The sequence below is a fragment of the Macrobrachium nipponense genome, chromosome 1, assembly GCF_015104395.2.
Source record: "Macrobrachium nipponense isolate FS-2020 chromosome 1, ASM1510439v2, whole genome shotgun sequence".
Lineage (NCBI taxonomy): Eukaryota > Metazoa > Arthropoda > Malacostraca > Decapoda > Palaemonidae > Macrobrachium > Macrobrachium nipponense.
Window position 1 is genome coordinate 90649312 of NC_087200.1, and position 13318 is coordinate 90662629.

Genomic DNA, 13318 nt, shown 5'->3' on the forward strand with positions numbered 1-13318 from the left:
TCTCACTGCGTTTCTTGATTCTTCATTAAGTCGATAAAATTTTAATTGTAACAGTCTTTTGTTATGTCTCAGCAGTGACACTGCGTTTCCTTAGACGCAGTCAAATTATGCAGCGACCATTTTTATTATTAAGAGTAAATGTTTTCATAACTGGCAACAAGTGGATGCGTTTTCACTGGAGCTTCAATAGCCGAGAGATGTGAGAGGAGCGTTATATGGAAATACAGAATAAATTGTATCCGTCGTATGAAATGCTGTCATTTTGTGTGAATTAGTCGGAAGGTTATTGGGGCCACTTCCACTTAGGTTATGCTCATGATTGGAGGCGTTGAATGTTGCCTGTTGCTATTCGATCTGTGTTAAGTTAAGTAGCTTGTATAACTATGCCAGTCCCCCGAAAATGTGCCGAATACCCATCTTGCTCTCTTTATCCCTTTCCTTGGTAAACTAAAGTATTCCATCATTTCACCTTTGGCGAATTCTCGTTTATATAATGATTGTCCTGAAGGAGCTTTTACACATTTCACAAAGTGTGCTTCTGAAGGCCAGCTAATATACCATGTGGATTTCGGTAATCCGGACTTGGAATAGTCATTGCTGATGATTTCTCTTTTGTACTAATAGAGGAGCTAGGTTTTGTGCGACCTAAATATAATGCTTTTGCGTTCAAGAAACAGACAAACACAATGATCACGATGACGGATTGCTCTGGTATATCGAGTTTGCCAGAACCAGATAACAATTTGTCCTCGTATCGCAAACGACTTAGACTTGAAGGATATTTGTCAGAGTCAAAAGGGTTAACAGGCTTCAATTGCCACGTCATGAAATAGAGAACAAGTGTCGTGCGTAAGTTAACACGCACCATCGAAAGATACCATTTTCTATTATAGATACAGCTTTTTTCCTGTCTGTATATATATATATATATATATATATATATATATACATACATTATATATATTATATTATATATATATATATATATAGCGAGACAGAAAAAAAAGCTGTATCTATAATAGGAAAATGGTATCTTTCGATGGTGCGTGTTAACTTACGCACGACACTTGTTCTCTATTTCATGACGTGGCAATTGAAGCCTGTTAACCCTTTTGACTCTGACAAATATCCTTCAAGTCTAAGTCGTGTTTGCGATACGAGGACAAATTGTTATCTGGTTCTGCCTAACCCACTGAACTGCAGATCAGCCTACCCACTGAACTGCAGACTATCTCTTCATGTTTATTAAATTACATATCGAAAATGGGGAGAAACCAATGGGAACCATGAGAAAGTCACGACAACCTCAGAAGGGCGATGGATCATCAATAATAAAAAAGGCAAAATTCTGGTTTCATCAGACGTGTATATATATATATATATATATATATATATATATATATATATATATATACATACACATATATATATATATATATATATATATATATATATATATATATATATATATATATACACGTCTGATGAAACCAGAATTTTGCCTTTTTTATTATTGATGATCCATCGCCCTTCTGAGGTTGTCGTGACTTTCTCATGGTTCCCATTGGTTCTCCCCATTTTCGATATGTAATTAAATAAACATGAAGAGATAGTCTGCAGTTCAGTGGGTAGGCTGATCTGTGGCTGAGCTACAGATGAAGCCTGTCGAAACCATAAGGAATTTCCATCAAGTCCAGTCTGTTTCCGTTTTGAAGGCCGGGATGACCACTTTCACTTTGGTCAGTGTATAATGGAAAGAAAGCCTGAGGTACGTCCACACTTTCTGTTAGTTGTAATTTGAGGAAATACCTCGGCAAAAAATAAATAGATAAATAAAACAGAAAATAAAATGAAATATGCAAATGTAATTCCTTACATTGTTTGCCGATGATTTTGCCGAACAACCCACATGGGTAATGCTCTGGGTAATGATACCTATTTGAGCATTTTGCATAAGCTACACACATCCATAGCTGTGGACCATAGACACATTTATGGTTAAGATAAAATCTCAAGAATACCATGAAGTAGGATGTCAGTATTATTCGTTGATGTCTAGGCTGAGAAATTACATCATTGGTTGAATTAAAAAAACCTTTAGATAGGAAGTAAAACATACATAGAGACTGAGGATTTGTGTTCCCAAGCATGCAAGTTCTAGCTTACCTTCATTTTTTATCTACCTGTTGACGTAAGTAATCCCATTCCTACTCACACATGCACACATCTGATTGCTCTAAGCAGTGAATTGGATTAGGTATCTGGTTGTGAAGTGACTGTGGTAGTTGTAATCAGGACTAACAATCTCATGTGGGAAATAATTGCTTACAACCGGAAGGCTAAAATATATATGGGTATATTTCTTCTGGAGCCAGACCCCAATGGGAAAATACATATATATATATATATATATATATATATATATATATATATATATATATATATATAGTGTATATATATTGTGTGTGTGTGTGTGTGTGTAACCGATGTGTCTCGGTCCATATGTTTTAGATATCAGTAGAGCCACTCTTCCTTTACCTGTCACTCGAGCAAAACAGAGCACACGATGATTCGGAGGTATAGTATATCAGTATTATCATCGCCATTGAAGAGAATCGATGCGACAATAATGCGTGTTGGCACCCAATAAAATCATTTAATCTGTATACTAGTCCAAGCACAATGGATTATTTTACGGTAGATCTGTTTACAGTTCTAATTACTAAAGTGATTATTTTTCTATACAAAACCTGGTGGCTTGACTGCCGAAAGTTCTTGGAAGCCCAGTTCTAGAGAAAAAGGGCGAAGGGAAAAAAGATGGCACCTGTTGTCGAAGGAATACTCGTAGACCCGTCTCCGGAAAGGTGGAAGATGGACGGTACCCTAAGGAAGAAGAGATGTGACAGGGAAGGAGTAAGACTGTTTGTGGGACAGAGGAAGCCTATTGAAGGGGTCAGTAATATCAAGAAAGGAGAAAAGGGAGGGAGATTCCTGAAAGTGATTCGAAAGTTCAAAAATGAATACCACGAGACCAGTTTCAATATTTAGTATATATATGGAGAGGAAAATCCCCACTAAAACGAAACAAAAATTCGTTATGAAGCAGATTCGACAATTTGAACTACGGAACCGCATCACCTTTGCGAGGCTGTCTGAAGAAACCTGAACATCCAAAGCAAAAGCTGGATTGCAGAAGCTACAGTAGATTCACATCAACCGTGCATCTGATGTCTGGGCCCGTCCCTTACGACGCTCCTGATTGGCTGTTGATAAGCCAATCACATGGCTGAAAACTCTCAGTCTGTCGAGAAAGTTCACATAAGCAGGATGTATGTTCCACCTCTCCTGAGGGATACGTCTTTCATAAGTATCCCTCGGGAGAGGTGAAACATACATCCTGCCTATGTGAACTCTCGAGAGAGACTGAGTTTCCAGCCCTGTGATTGGCTTATCAACAGCCAATCAGGAGCGTCGTAAGGGACTGTCCCAGACATCAGATGCACGGTTGATGTGAATCTACTGTAGTTCTGCGTAAGTTTAACTCGAAATTACGAGTTCCTCTTTCAGTAATACTTAGAAGATGGTTGCTGTCAGAGGGGGAAAAAAAGGGAGCAATCTTGAGTCATTTCGAACGAAATTTGTTGGCTTGGAAGTAAAGGAGGAAGGCATGTGTTGTCAAATCATCGACAAATGCAAAAATAAACGTAAACTGGAGAATGCCATTGGTCAGGAGGAAGAAAATTGGCGAAAGAAGAGAACCTTGAAAATTCACTTAAAATGGAGGAAACGGGAAACGGATGCTGCTACTCACTGACAAGCAACAGATCTCTTGACAGTTTGATGATGAATACGAATAATGAGAAGAGGAGACAGTTTGGGAAGCGGCAGTATTTCGTCAGGCTTCGTCAAGTGCTTCGGAAATACCAATACAATGGCGCGGGATTGCCCGAAATCCTATACTGAGAATTTGAACTAACCTAGTAGGATCGGAAAGATGGAGTAAAGATCTGAATATTGTTAATTAATTTTTATTAGGAATATTGATAACTTGCCTCTATATTAAAGAAACATTAACTGCCCACCAGTAATTGTAGAATGTATCAAAGGCTCAGTCTTATATCGGGTAGGAGAATATACGGAACAAGAACTAAACTTGCTGAAGGGCTTACTTTGGTATTGTGAGCTTCTTCCATTGTTCGTCTGTGAGCTCTGGAGGTTGTCCTGGTACATGACACCAGTGTGACGGGGTGGATGTCATGAAAATAGGAACCAGGGCGATCCACGGTATTAGGAAGTTGATGGGAACCACGTAGAGCCAGAACAGCAATTGCTGATGCTTCCCGGTGTCGCCAACTTCCTCCAGTAACTGTAAAAAGAAGCAAGAGTTCAATTAACTTCCACAACAGTTTACCGTCGCATTAAATGTGTTGCTGATAATTCATGTTTCTGCTTTGCTCTCTTTGTCATACACCTTCATTAACTGTAATGCACGTCCATCAATACCAATTAAGCAAGTTACGTATTCCTTTTTTCTTTAGGTTTTCATTTTTTCTTCTTCTTTCTTCCAGCTGACTTATTACCCTGTCTGAATCAGTGTACTACCAATTCATCTTTCGTTGTACCATCAAAACCCACGACGCAGTTGCTTTCTTTCTCCCACTGCTCGTACTTTCAGTGAAATAACTCGCCATATAAATTCCTAAAACTTTCTCTTCAGCAAACGATGGCAAACTCTCAATACTCTGCAACTGGTCTCCACTATCTCCAACCAAAGCTGTCATCTGCGTCATCCTCTTTCGAAATAGGAAGTGCAGCCTCATCCACATACCACCATTCGTTTATTTTGTGACGACGTCATCAACGCGGAAACCTGACTCTCCCTTTTCTCAAATATCTAATAACAATGTCAATAAAATAGTCGTTGCACAGCCTGTTTACATAAAATATTCAACCAATCAGTCTGGTAACACAAATCAGTCGGTCTTCTGATACCAAACAGACCGTTCAGGATCCATATTCCTACATGTTCCTCAAGTCTCAGTTTTGTATGCCTGTGTATTTTCTTTTATTTATTTTTTTTTTACTTCCGCAAGCACAGCATTTCCGTCATAATTGTTATAACCTACCTTACCGGCAAGAGCAACGAGGTTAACTTATATAGCAAATGCCGCTACTTTTCGTATCCGTAAGGCAATATTCATGAATCGTTGGCTATTCGAATCGTTTGTTAAATATAATCGGTATTGGCATAAAAGGTTCACCACATGCAGGTAACAAAAGGCGTAAGGTTGAGAGTCCCTTCTAAATTCTTTTCATCTCCCTGCTCTATCGCTCTTGTATTCAATTCAGTCCTTAATTCTTCTCTTCTCTCTTTTTTTTCCGCGAAGTCACATTTACTCCCTTGACAACTGAGCAGAAAATGAGTGTAACTCTTTTGAAATCTTCCATTAAAAATTGTTCAGCTATTTCATATGAAAGTGGAAGTTTGTTAATAACTGTACTGTATTAAGGGGTTTTCCAGAAGTATTAGTGACGTGAAGTCAACGGTTATATGCAATGACCAATGACAATTAAGATTTGTACTGCTTGGAAAATTAGAGGTAGGAACGCTGCGTTGGCAAGTACCCAATGATATGCGCTCTCTCTCTCTCTCTCTCTCTCTCTCTCTCTCTCTCTCTCTCTCTCTCTCCTCTCTCTCTCTCTCTTCGTTAATCATGGATATTATGTGTTCTTATTAAGGTAACAATGAAAACCTTCCACCAGAACAATGAAATTATGCGATGATCGGCTTTCCGTAATTTTGTAGAGAATATATCCTGGAGGAAACATTTTCTCAGTGCTTTTCTTGGTCTCTTTCCCAACAAACAGAGGGCGTTCTTTCCCTGAGGGTAGATGAACAACTCCCGCTGCTTCCAGCATTCAAGATCAGTTGCCTGCGGTGCGGGATTGAACATATACTTGCACAAAGCAGAAATGAAGGTAAAGCTATTGTCGTGTTCAGCAGTACGTGCATTGAAATTTTTTTTTTACTTCCTTGTTCGTTTCGAAGTAAGCGAGATTTTTGTGTTGATGCATCAGCAAAACAACATCCATGATATGTATAACAAACCACTCCAGTCACATCGTGGCTTGTTATGCCGTATAAAGTTGTTCCAAGGCTCATTCAGCTCCCAAAGGGGAGGTCAGAATCTATACTCTTAATGTGCCAGCCTACTTAAAGAGAGTTTCCGAAATGAGTCGTCATATTCGATCATCAACAAATCATAACTTAGGGAAAATATATGGTATGTAAGTCATGTTTATTCTGTGCGGATGCGCTACCTTTGTTGATGAAGATTATGTTGGCCTTAGGTATGCCAGGACGGGCCCCAAGCTCCTGAGGTATGATCAGGTTACCAATATCATTATGCTCCATCTCATTCGAGCTGCTGACGAGGTGCTTAGAGAGAGTTACGGTTACCCAGAATAAATATTTGCTCAAGGTGAACGTCTTAAGAATCCTTCCGAGGACGTTCCGACAAATCGGAAATTACCAGTCCTATTATTTTTGTCTTTTGTTAAAGGCATCGGCAATACCTGGTTCAGTAAGTTAGTTATATTAAACTCGTATTTAAAAGCCTTACTTCCATTTTTAACTGTTTATATTGCAAGGTTGATTAATTGCTGTATAATTGTTGTATTTCATCTTAGAAAATTGCAGGTTCCTTATTACACGATTTCAAATCCGTGTAGTCGGCCATAACTACTGAGCTCCTTCAAAGTGTAATGTAATATCTATTATGAATGAGTTACGTTGCTCAGGGCCCGGGTTCGATTCTCTGCTCTGCCAACGCAGAATCAGAGGAATTTATTTCTGGTGATAGGAATTCATTTCTCGATGTGGTTCGGATCCCACAACAAGCTGTAGGTCCTGTTGCTACGTAACCAATTGGTTCCTAGCCCCGTAAAAATATCTAATCCTTCGGGCCAACCCTAGGAGAGCCGTTAATGAGCTCGGTGGTCGGGTAAAACTAAGACTTACTGAACTTTTAGCTCCTGTTGTAATTGTAATAACACAAATCAGTGAGTTAGGTGAGGTTAACACTTCTTTTTTAAGTTTTAAGTCTTTTTCAAGACTTTTTACTCTTAATTTTCAGACTTAGTCTAGGGCTGTCTCATTAAGTTGAGATCTTTTTCTTAAAGTATACCGTGTAGGAATTACGTGTTAATGCATAATAACTTTAACCATACTTATGCTTCAATTAAAAACACTCATTTTATATTCCTTACAGCGGTCTGTCACTGCTGTTTAAAATAAAGTTGCTATTTTGGGCCTTTTCCGGTGACGTGATTGATTCTTCCTCGGTTGACGTTTGATGAAAGTGGTTCAATGTTGAATGTTCATAAGTTCTAGTAAAAGTAGGTCATAGTAATGATATCCCGTTTACGTTAATAGGTACTGTCTAACCCTGTCGAATTACGCAAGAGATGAACTTGAATACGTATAGCGTTTTCCAAAATTCTCTCTCTTTTACTACAAACCTTCGTCGGATGCACGACAGACGACGCTTGAATGGTTCTGGTGATATTTGAATGCTGGAGTTATTACGGGATTACCTTTAATCGTCCGTGAAATTCCTTTATGTCATCAAGTCGTAACCTTTTTACTATTTAGTGTCAAGGAATTTTAGGACGATTATTTATGACGTCTTTTACGCGGAAACTGAAAAGAACTGGCGAATTAGTAAAACATTATATTTATCTATTATTTTTAATTGCAAAATAGCAATCACTAAAAATTGGGAAAGCGTAATAAAGATAGAAATGTGTTCTATGGAAAGAAACAAGATAAACAAATGACCAGAATAAAAAAAAAGTAGTAATTCATTGTTCTGTGAATTCCTTTCTCCATTTTAATTCCTTGATAACTTTGTCATTCTTATTCATTATTCGCTCGCTCTGTAATGATGCAGCCCACGGTCTATCAGGACTGTGGAATAGTCCATTGATATTCAACAAGTTCGCATCCTTGGTTGGAATAAACATTGATAATGGCGTATTTGCTGAATTGGTAATGAGAACAAATTTTTATTGATCTTATCTTCCTGAAGCAGTTCTCTAATGAGGGGAAAGTGAGGCTCTGAAATCAGCACACCTTCCGTTGGATAACTGATAATCATTTCGAAGTACTGGCAGTCTTTAATTAAACATAGAATCTCCGTATATTGCATTATTAGATCAGCGTTTCCCTCCACATAACTTTACTCGGTAATGTTATACCGAGTACAGGGCCGTCTCTAGCTTTGTGGGGCCCTAGGCAAGATGCTGTTTGGGGGCCCTTAGATAGATAGGGGTTTATCAAACTGTGATGAAGCGATTCCTAGCCATTTAGATGGTCTACTAAGATTCAAGAAACTATTACACTTCGCATTAATTTATTTCACATCTATTAAAAAAAACAACACTTAAACTAATGCTTAATTAACATCACAGTCACACACTTACCAGAAAAACAATTAATAATTCACATTATTCACATTATTTCAACTTTTCATCCGGTGCCCCCAGGTGGCTTGGGAAATTTTAATTTTCCAAGCTACCCTGGGGCCCCCTGGTGTCTTGGGGCCCCTAGGCAATCGCCTAGTTCGTCTATAGCTAGAGACGGCCCTGACCGAGTGTCGTCAAAACCTGATGAATGTGAAGAGAACGTGAGGGGCGTGTGATTGAAAGACTAACTATAAGGTATGTTGAGATTAGAGAAACACTATCTACGGTTATTTGCTAAATCTATCGAGAATTACAGATACTGGTGACACCACAGTTAATGACCTCCATAGGCTTGATTAGTTGCTTATTACCCCGTTTAAAACTACACAGTTCTTTGGCTCTCTCATCTAGGTAAGATCTGTGGAGACCAGTAGTTGCCATAGGCTAATTAGTCTCCGTTTAGGTGCCACCAATTCCTTCAGCAGTAGTATGAAGCAGGATATCTATAGAATGGGCCTAGAATCCTCTTCTGCTCACCTAACACATCAACATTTGCTCTTTTTTTGGAAGCGGGGGGGAGGAGAAGGTCCCTTAGCTTCTGACTGAACAGCCTTCCATATATATGAATATGTGTATACTCGTTTATATATGTATATACATATAGTATATATATATATATATATATATATATATATAATGTGGTGTGTGTGTATATATATATATATCTATATTTTATATATATATATATATATTATATATATTTATATTATATATATATATATATATATATATATATATATATATATATATTAATATATATCTAGGGAAAAGTAAAATGACTTAGCAAAGATTGTGACATAGAACAGAAGGCTTGATAACATTCGAGGTAGAATATGGGGCAAGTAAAACAAGAAACATAGTTGAAATTATATCAAAGTTCTTGACAGCATGAATGTGCAACGGGAAACAATATAAGAATATGAAGGAGTCGGTGCAGAAACTTTTTATGCTGGAAATGAAGTTTGGTTATTGAATGTGAATGAAGGAGCTGTATGAGCAGAATTGTTATGCTCTGACAAGATCAAGAAAGAGAATCTGACGAAGTGGGAATAACCCACGCTTTATGGATGGACAGTTATCAACCATATCACACACACACACACACACACACACACACACACACACACACATATATATATATATATATATATATTATATATATATATATGTGTGTGTGTATGTATGTAAATATATGTATTATATATATATTATAACTATATATATATATATATATATATAGTAAATATATAATACCATATTTAGCGAAACTTAAGCGAACCTATGTTTACGATTAACCAAGAATCCAAATAAGGAAATTGTACTACATATTCCCCCCCCCCCCCTCAAAGGACCCGGTAATTCTGTCCTTGTTTTAAAAAGGGATAGTCGGTAACTTTTACAGAAGACTTTGCTATCTCTCCTCCTTGTATCTTCCGGTAAAAGGAACGCAGTGAACGAACGAATAGCCCCAACGAAAATTAGTATTCATGGTATGCCCGTAACTTGATCTCCTCAATGTGAATGGAGTTATTTGTGTTTCTCTTCCAAACCATTGACAGTCAATTAAGGGCATTTGGCACGCATACCTAAGAAAGATCCTGCTCTTTATAGCTGCAATGAAAAACCACGACAGCTATCTCTGGTTCCCTAGCATGTTCATTAACCGTACCTTTTCCTTCAAGAGAAAGACCATTAATATTTAAGTACTACTATAGTCTTCATCACAACAGAAAAGGTACAGTTCTACCTAGGAAGGGAGGCTTAAATGTTGAACACGTAACTACTCCAAGGGTGACCGAGACGTAACTTAATCACAAAGTAATCTTATTTGCAAGCGGTTGCATTTTATTCTGCAGCCCTTTGAGCAATGAACAAGTGGGGAGCTTTACACATACAGACATAACAATCTTTTCTGGTGATTTTACTGCAAAAAGGTGCATTAAGAATGCAAAAAAACCTACACTAGTTTCTTCCTTTTTTTCCTGTCGCTTGCAAATATCGAATCTGTGATAGTTCAGAGACGTGAATAACTTAATTTTTCACTCTCACACACACATGCACACACACACACACTATATTAATATATAATATATTATATATATTATATATATAATATATATATAGTATATATATATATATATATATATATATATAGTGTGTGTGCGTGTGTGTGTGAGAGTGAAAAATTAAGTTATTCACGTCTCTAAACTATCACAGATTCGATATTTGCAAGCGACAGGAAAAAAAGGAAGAAACTAGTGTAGGTTTTTTTGCATTCTTAATCCACCTTTTCGCAGTAAAATCACCAGAAAAGATTGTTATGTCTGTATGTGTAAAGCTCCCCACTTGTTCATTGCTCAAAGGGCTGCAGAATAAAATGTAACCGCTTGCAAATAAGATTACTTTCTTTCTCTTGAAGGAAAAGGTACGGTTAATGAACATGCTAGGGAACCAGAGATAGCTGTCGTGGTTTTTCATTGCAGCTATAAAGAGCAGGATCTTTCTTAGGTATGCGCGCCAAATGCCCTTAATTGACTGTCAATGGTTTGGAAGAGAAACACAAATAACTCCATTCACATTGAGGAGATCAAGTTACGGGCATACCATGAATACTAATTTTCGTTGGGGCTATTCGTTCGTTCACTGCGTTCCTTTTACCGGAAGATACAAGGAGGAGAGATAGCAGAGTCTTCTGTAAAAGTTACCGACTATCACCTTTTTAACATAGACAGAATTACCGGGTCCTTTGGGGGGAAATATGTAGTACAATTATCTTAGCTGGATTCTTGGTAATCGTAAAACATTGGTTCCGCTTAGTTTGCTATAGTTAGCTACAATCAGTGACTGTTTTTAGTCTTTAGTCATTACTGTCAAGAGTTATGCAGCATCTCCATAAAGAGTGCATTAGATGTTTGTCCTGTTCTTACGGAATACTAATGGTGTGTATCTTATGATATCTTTTCCGTTTAATAAATACAGAGCTATTTACTATCATAGCCTTATTTTTTCCAAATTACCGTCGTAGCAGGACCTTATGTTATAAACCACGTTAAACAATTTTTTTTTAATTGTTCTGGTAAAGTTTTCAAGCCATGGGGATGATGGATGCACTAGATGTTTTTGCAGTTGTTATTCTTTTATCGGAAGCACCGCGCATTTCCCTTTTCTGCGAGATCAAAACTCTTACCAGGACTTGGGGGTGGCAGAATGCGATTGTCTCCCAGATTATGCGTAATTCTTCGTAGAAATCACATCGTCAGAAAGTTCGTAATGCCTTTAGGTACAATAAAAGACTTCAACCTTTTAGATATTCTTTGGTTGTCTTAATATTTTACATAAGTTTTGACTCGTCTCTAGTTATTAATACAGATAAAATTGTACATTCCTGTTTTCTGTCTCTACTGTCAGTTTTCAGTTGGAGCTTCTTTACGAAATGTAAAGAGATCGGTATTCTATCTTAAACCAGAACACACACTTAAAACCCTTCACCTACAAGCACATAACTAGCCGTGTATGAAGATTTAGAAGCCATAAGAACAAGACAGCGATGTCACGCAGATTTATGTAACATCAGTTTCGCTGTCAAGACGAAGAGTATTGGAGGGTGGCATTGGAGAGAGAAAGAGAGAGAGGGAGAGAGAGCATCAATTTTCATTGCCAATTGATGTCACCTATCTCTCCTATCCACTGTGATGTAAGACAATCCCGACACACCCGAGGCTCGGTCTTTGGAGCTTCGTTCGGCCACTTTATCTTGTGGTGTCCATTTTGATGTACGACAAAAGGAGACTGTCAACACTTAGGGCGGCCAGGGTGGGATGTGCTTGCGTGTGGTAGGTGAAGGGTGGAGGAAAATAGGACTTACACAGCAAGACTTGGGAACTTATGAAAAGTGCACTTGCACACACCTATTCATTTATTTATTTATTTTATGCTTGTGAAACTCGTAATGATTAGGGGAAATATTAATATTCTGTATATAGCCACAGTTACCACATGTCATTTGCCCAGTGGCGGATTTAAGGGGGGGCCACCTGGACACGTGCCCCCCCCCCCCCCTGGATAGATAAATGTGTAAATCTCGAAACTATAATTAAATTTTTATAATGTGCACCCACTGCATACAAGTAAAATATTGATAGAAACACTGAAAACAAAATTGCATAATTTGTTTCTTTTATGCATGCATTTAATGCTTTTATTTGCCAAAGAAACTTCACCTGTTGCTTCTTTGTAAGCTACAGGTGTTGGAAACACCTGTAAGAAATGATCTAAGATTCTTAGAGTTTCTCAGGGTTCTGTCCTTCGCCCGCTCTTGTTTTTTATTTACATTAATGGAATTGATGTAGGCTTAACTAGCAGGATAGCCAAATTTGCAGATGACGCCATGCTAGGTGTAAATGCAGCAGACCCAGATACAGTGGAAAGGTTAAGAAATGATCTAAGACAGGAGAGTGGTAAAAAATATGGCAAATACCTTTTAACCTGAATAAATGTACAGTGTTACGAATAGGAACAAACAACCCTCAAGCCAACTACATGCTGCTTGGGAATGACATAAATAGTGTAGAACAAGAAGAGTTATTATTACCAAGAGTTATTATTACCAAGGCACAGAAACTAGTGGGATGCATAAAGAGGCAATTCAGATACAGAAATATGGAAACTGTGCTGCAGCTCTATGCATCAATAGTTAGACCACATCTTGAATATGCAGTACAGTTTTGGTCACCAACACTAAGAAGGGACATAAATAGACTCGAAGGGGTACAAGCAAGAGCCACAAAGTTAA

The 13318-nt window shown here is 37.8% G+C and overlaps 1 protein-coding gene across 1 annotated transcript in view; it reads right to left on the bottom strand.

Moving 5' to 3' along the window:
* LOC135219453 (carcinine transporter-like) overlaps positions 1–13318 on the bottom strand; it is a 66645-nt gene that overhangs the window by 37161 nt on the left and 16166 nt on the right. Inside the window, exon 2 of the mRNA XM_064256246.1 lies at positions 4170–4366. Within this exon, the coding sequence (XP_064112316.1) occupies positions 4170–4366 (197 nt within the window). The remainder of the gene's footprint in view (positions 1–4169; positions 4367–13318) is intronic.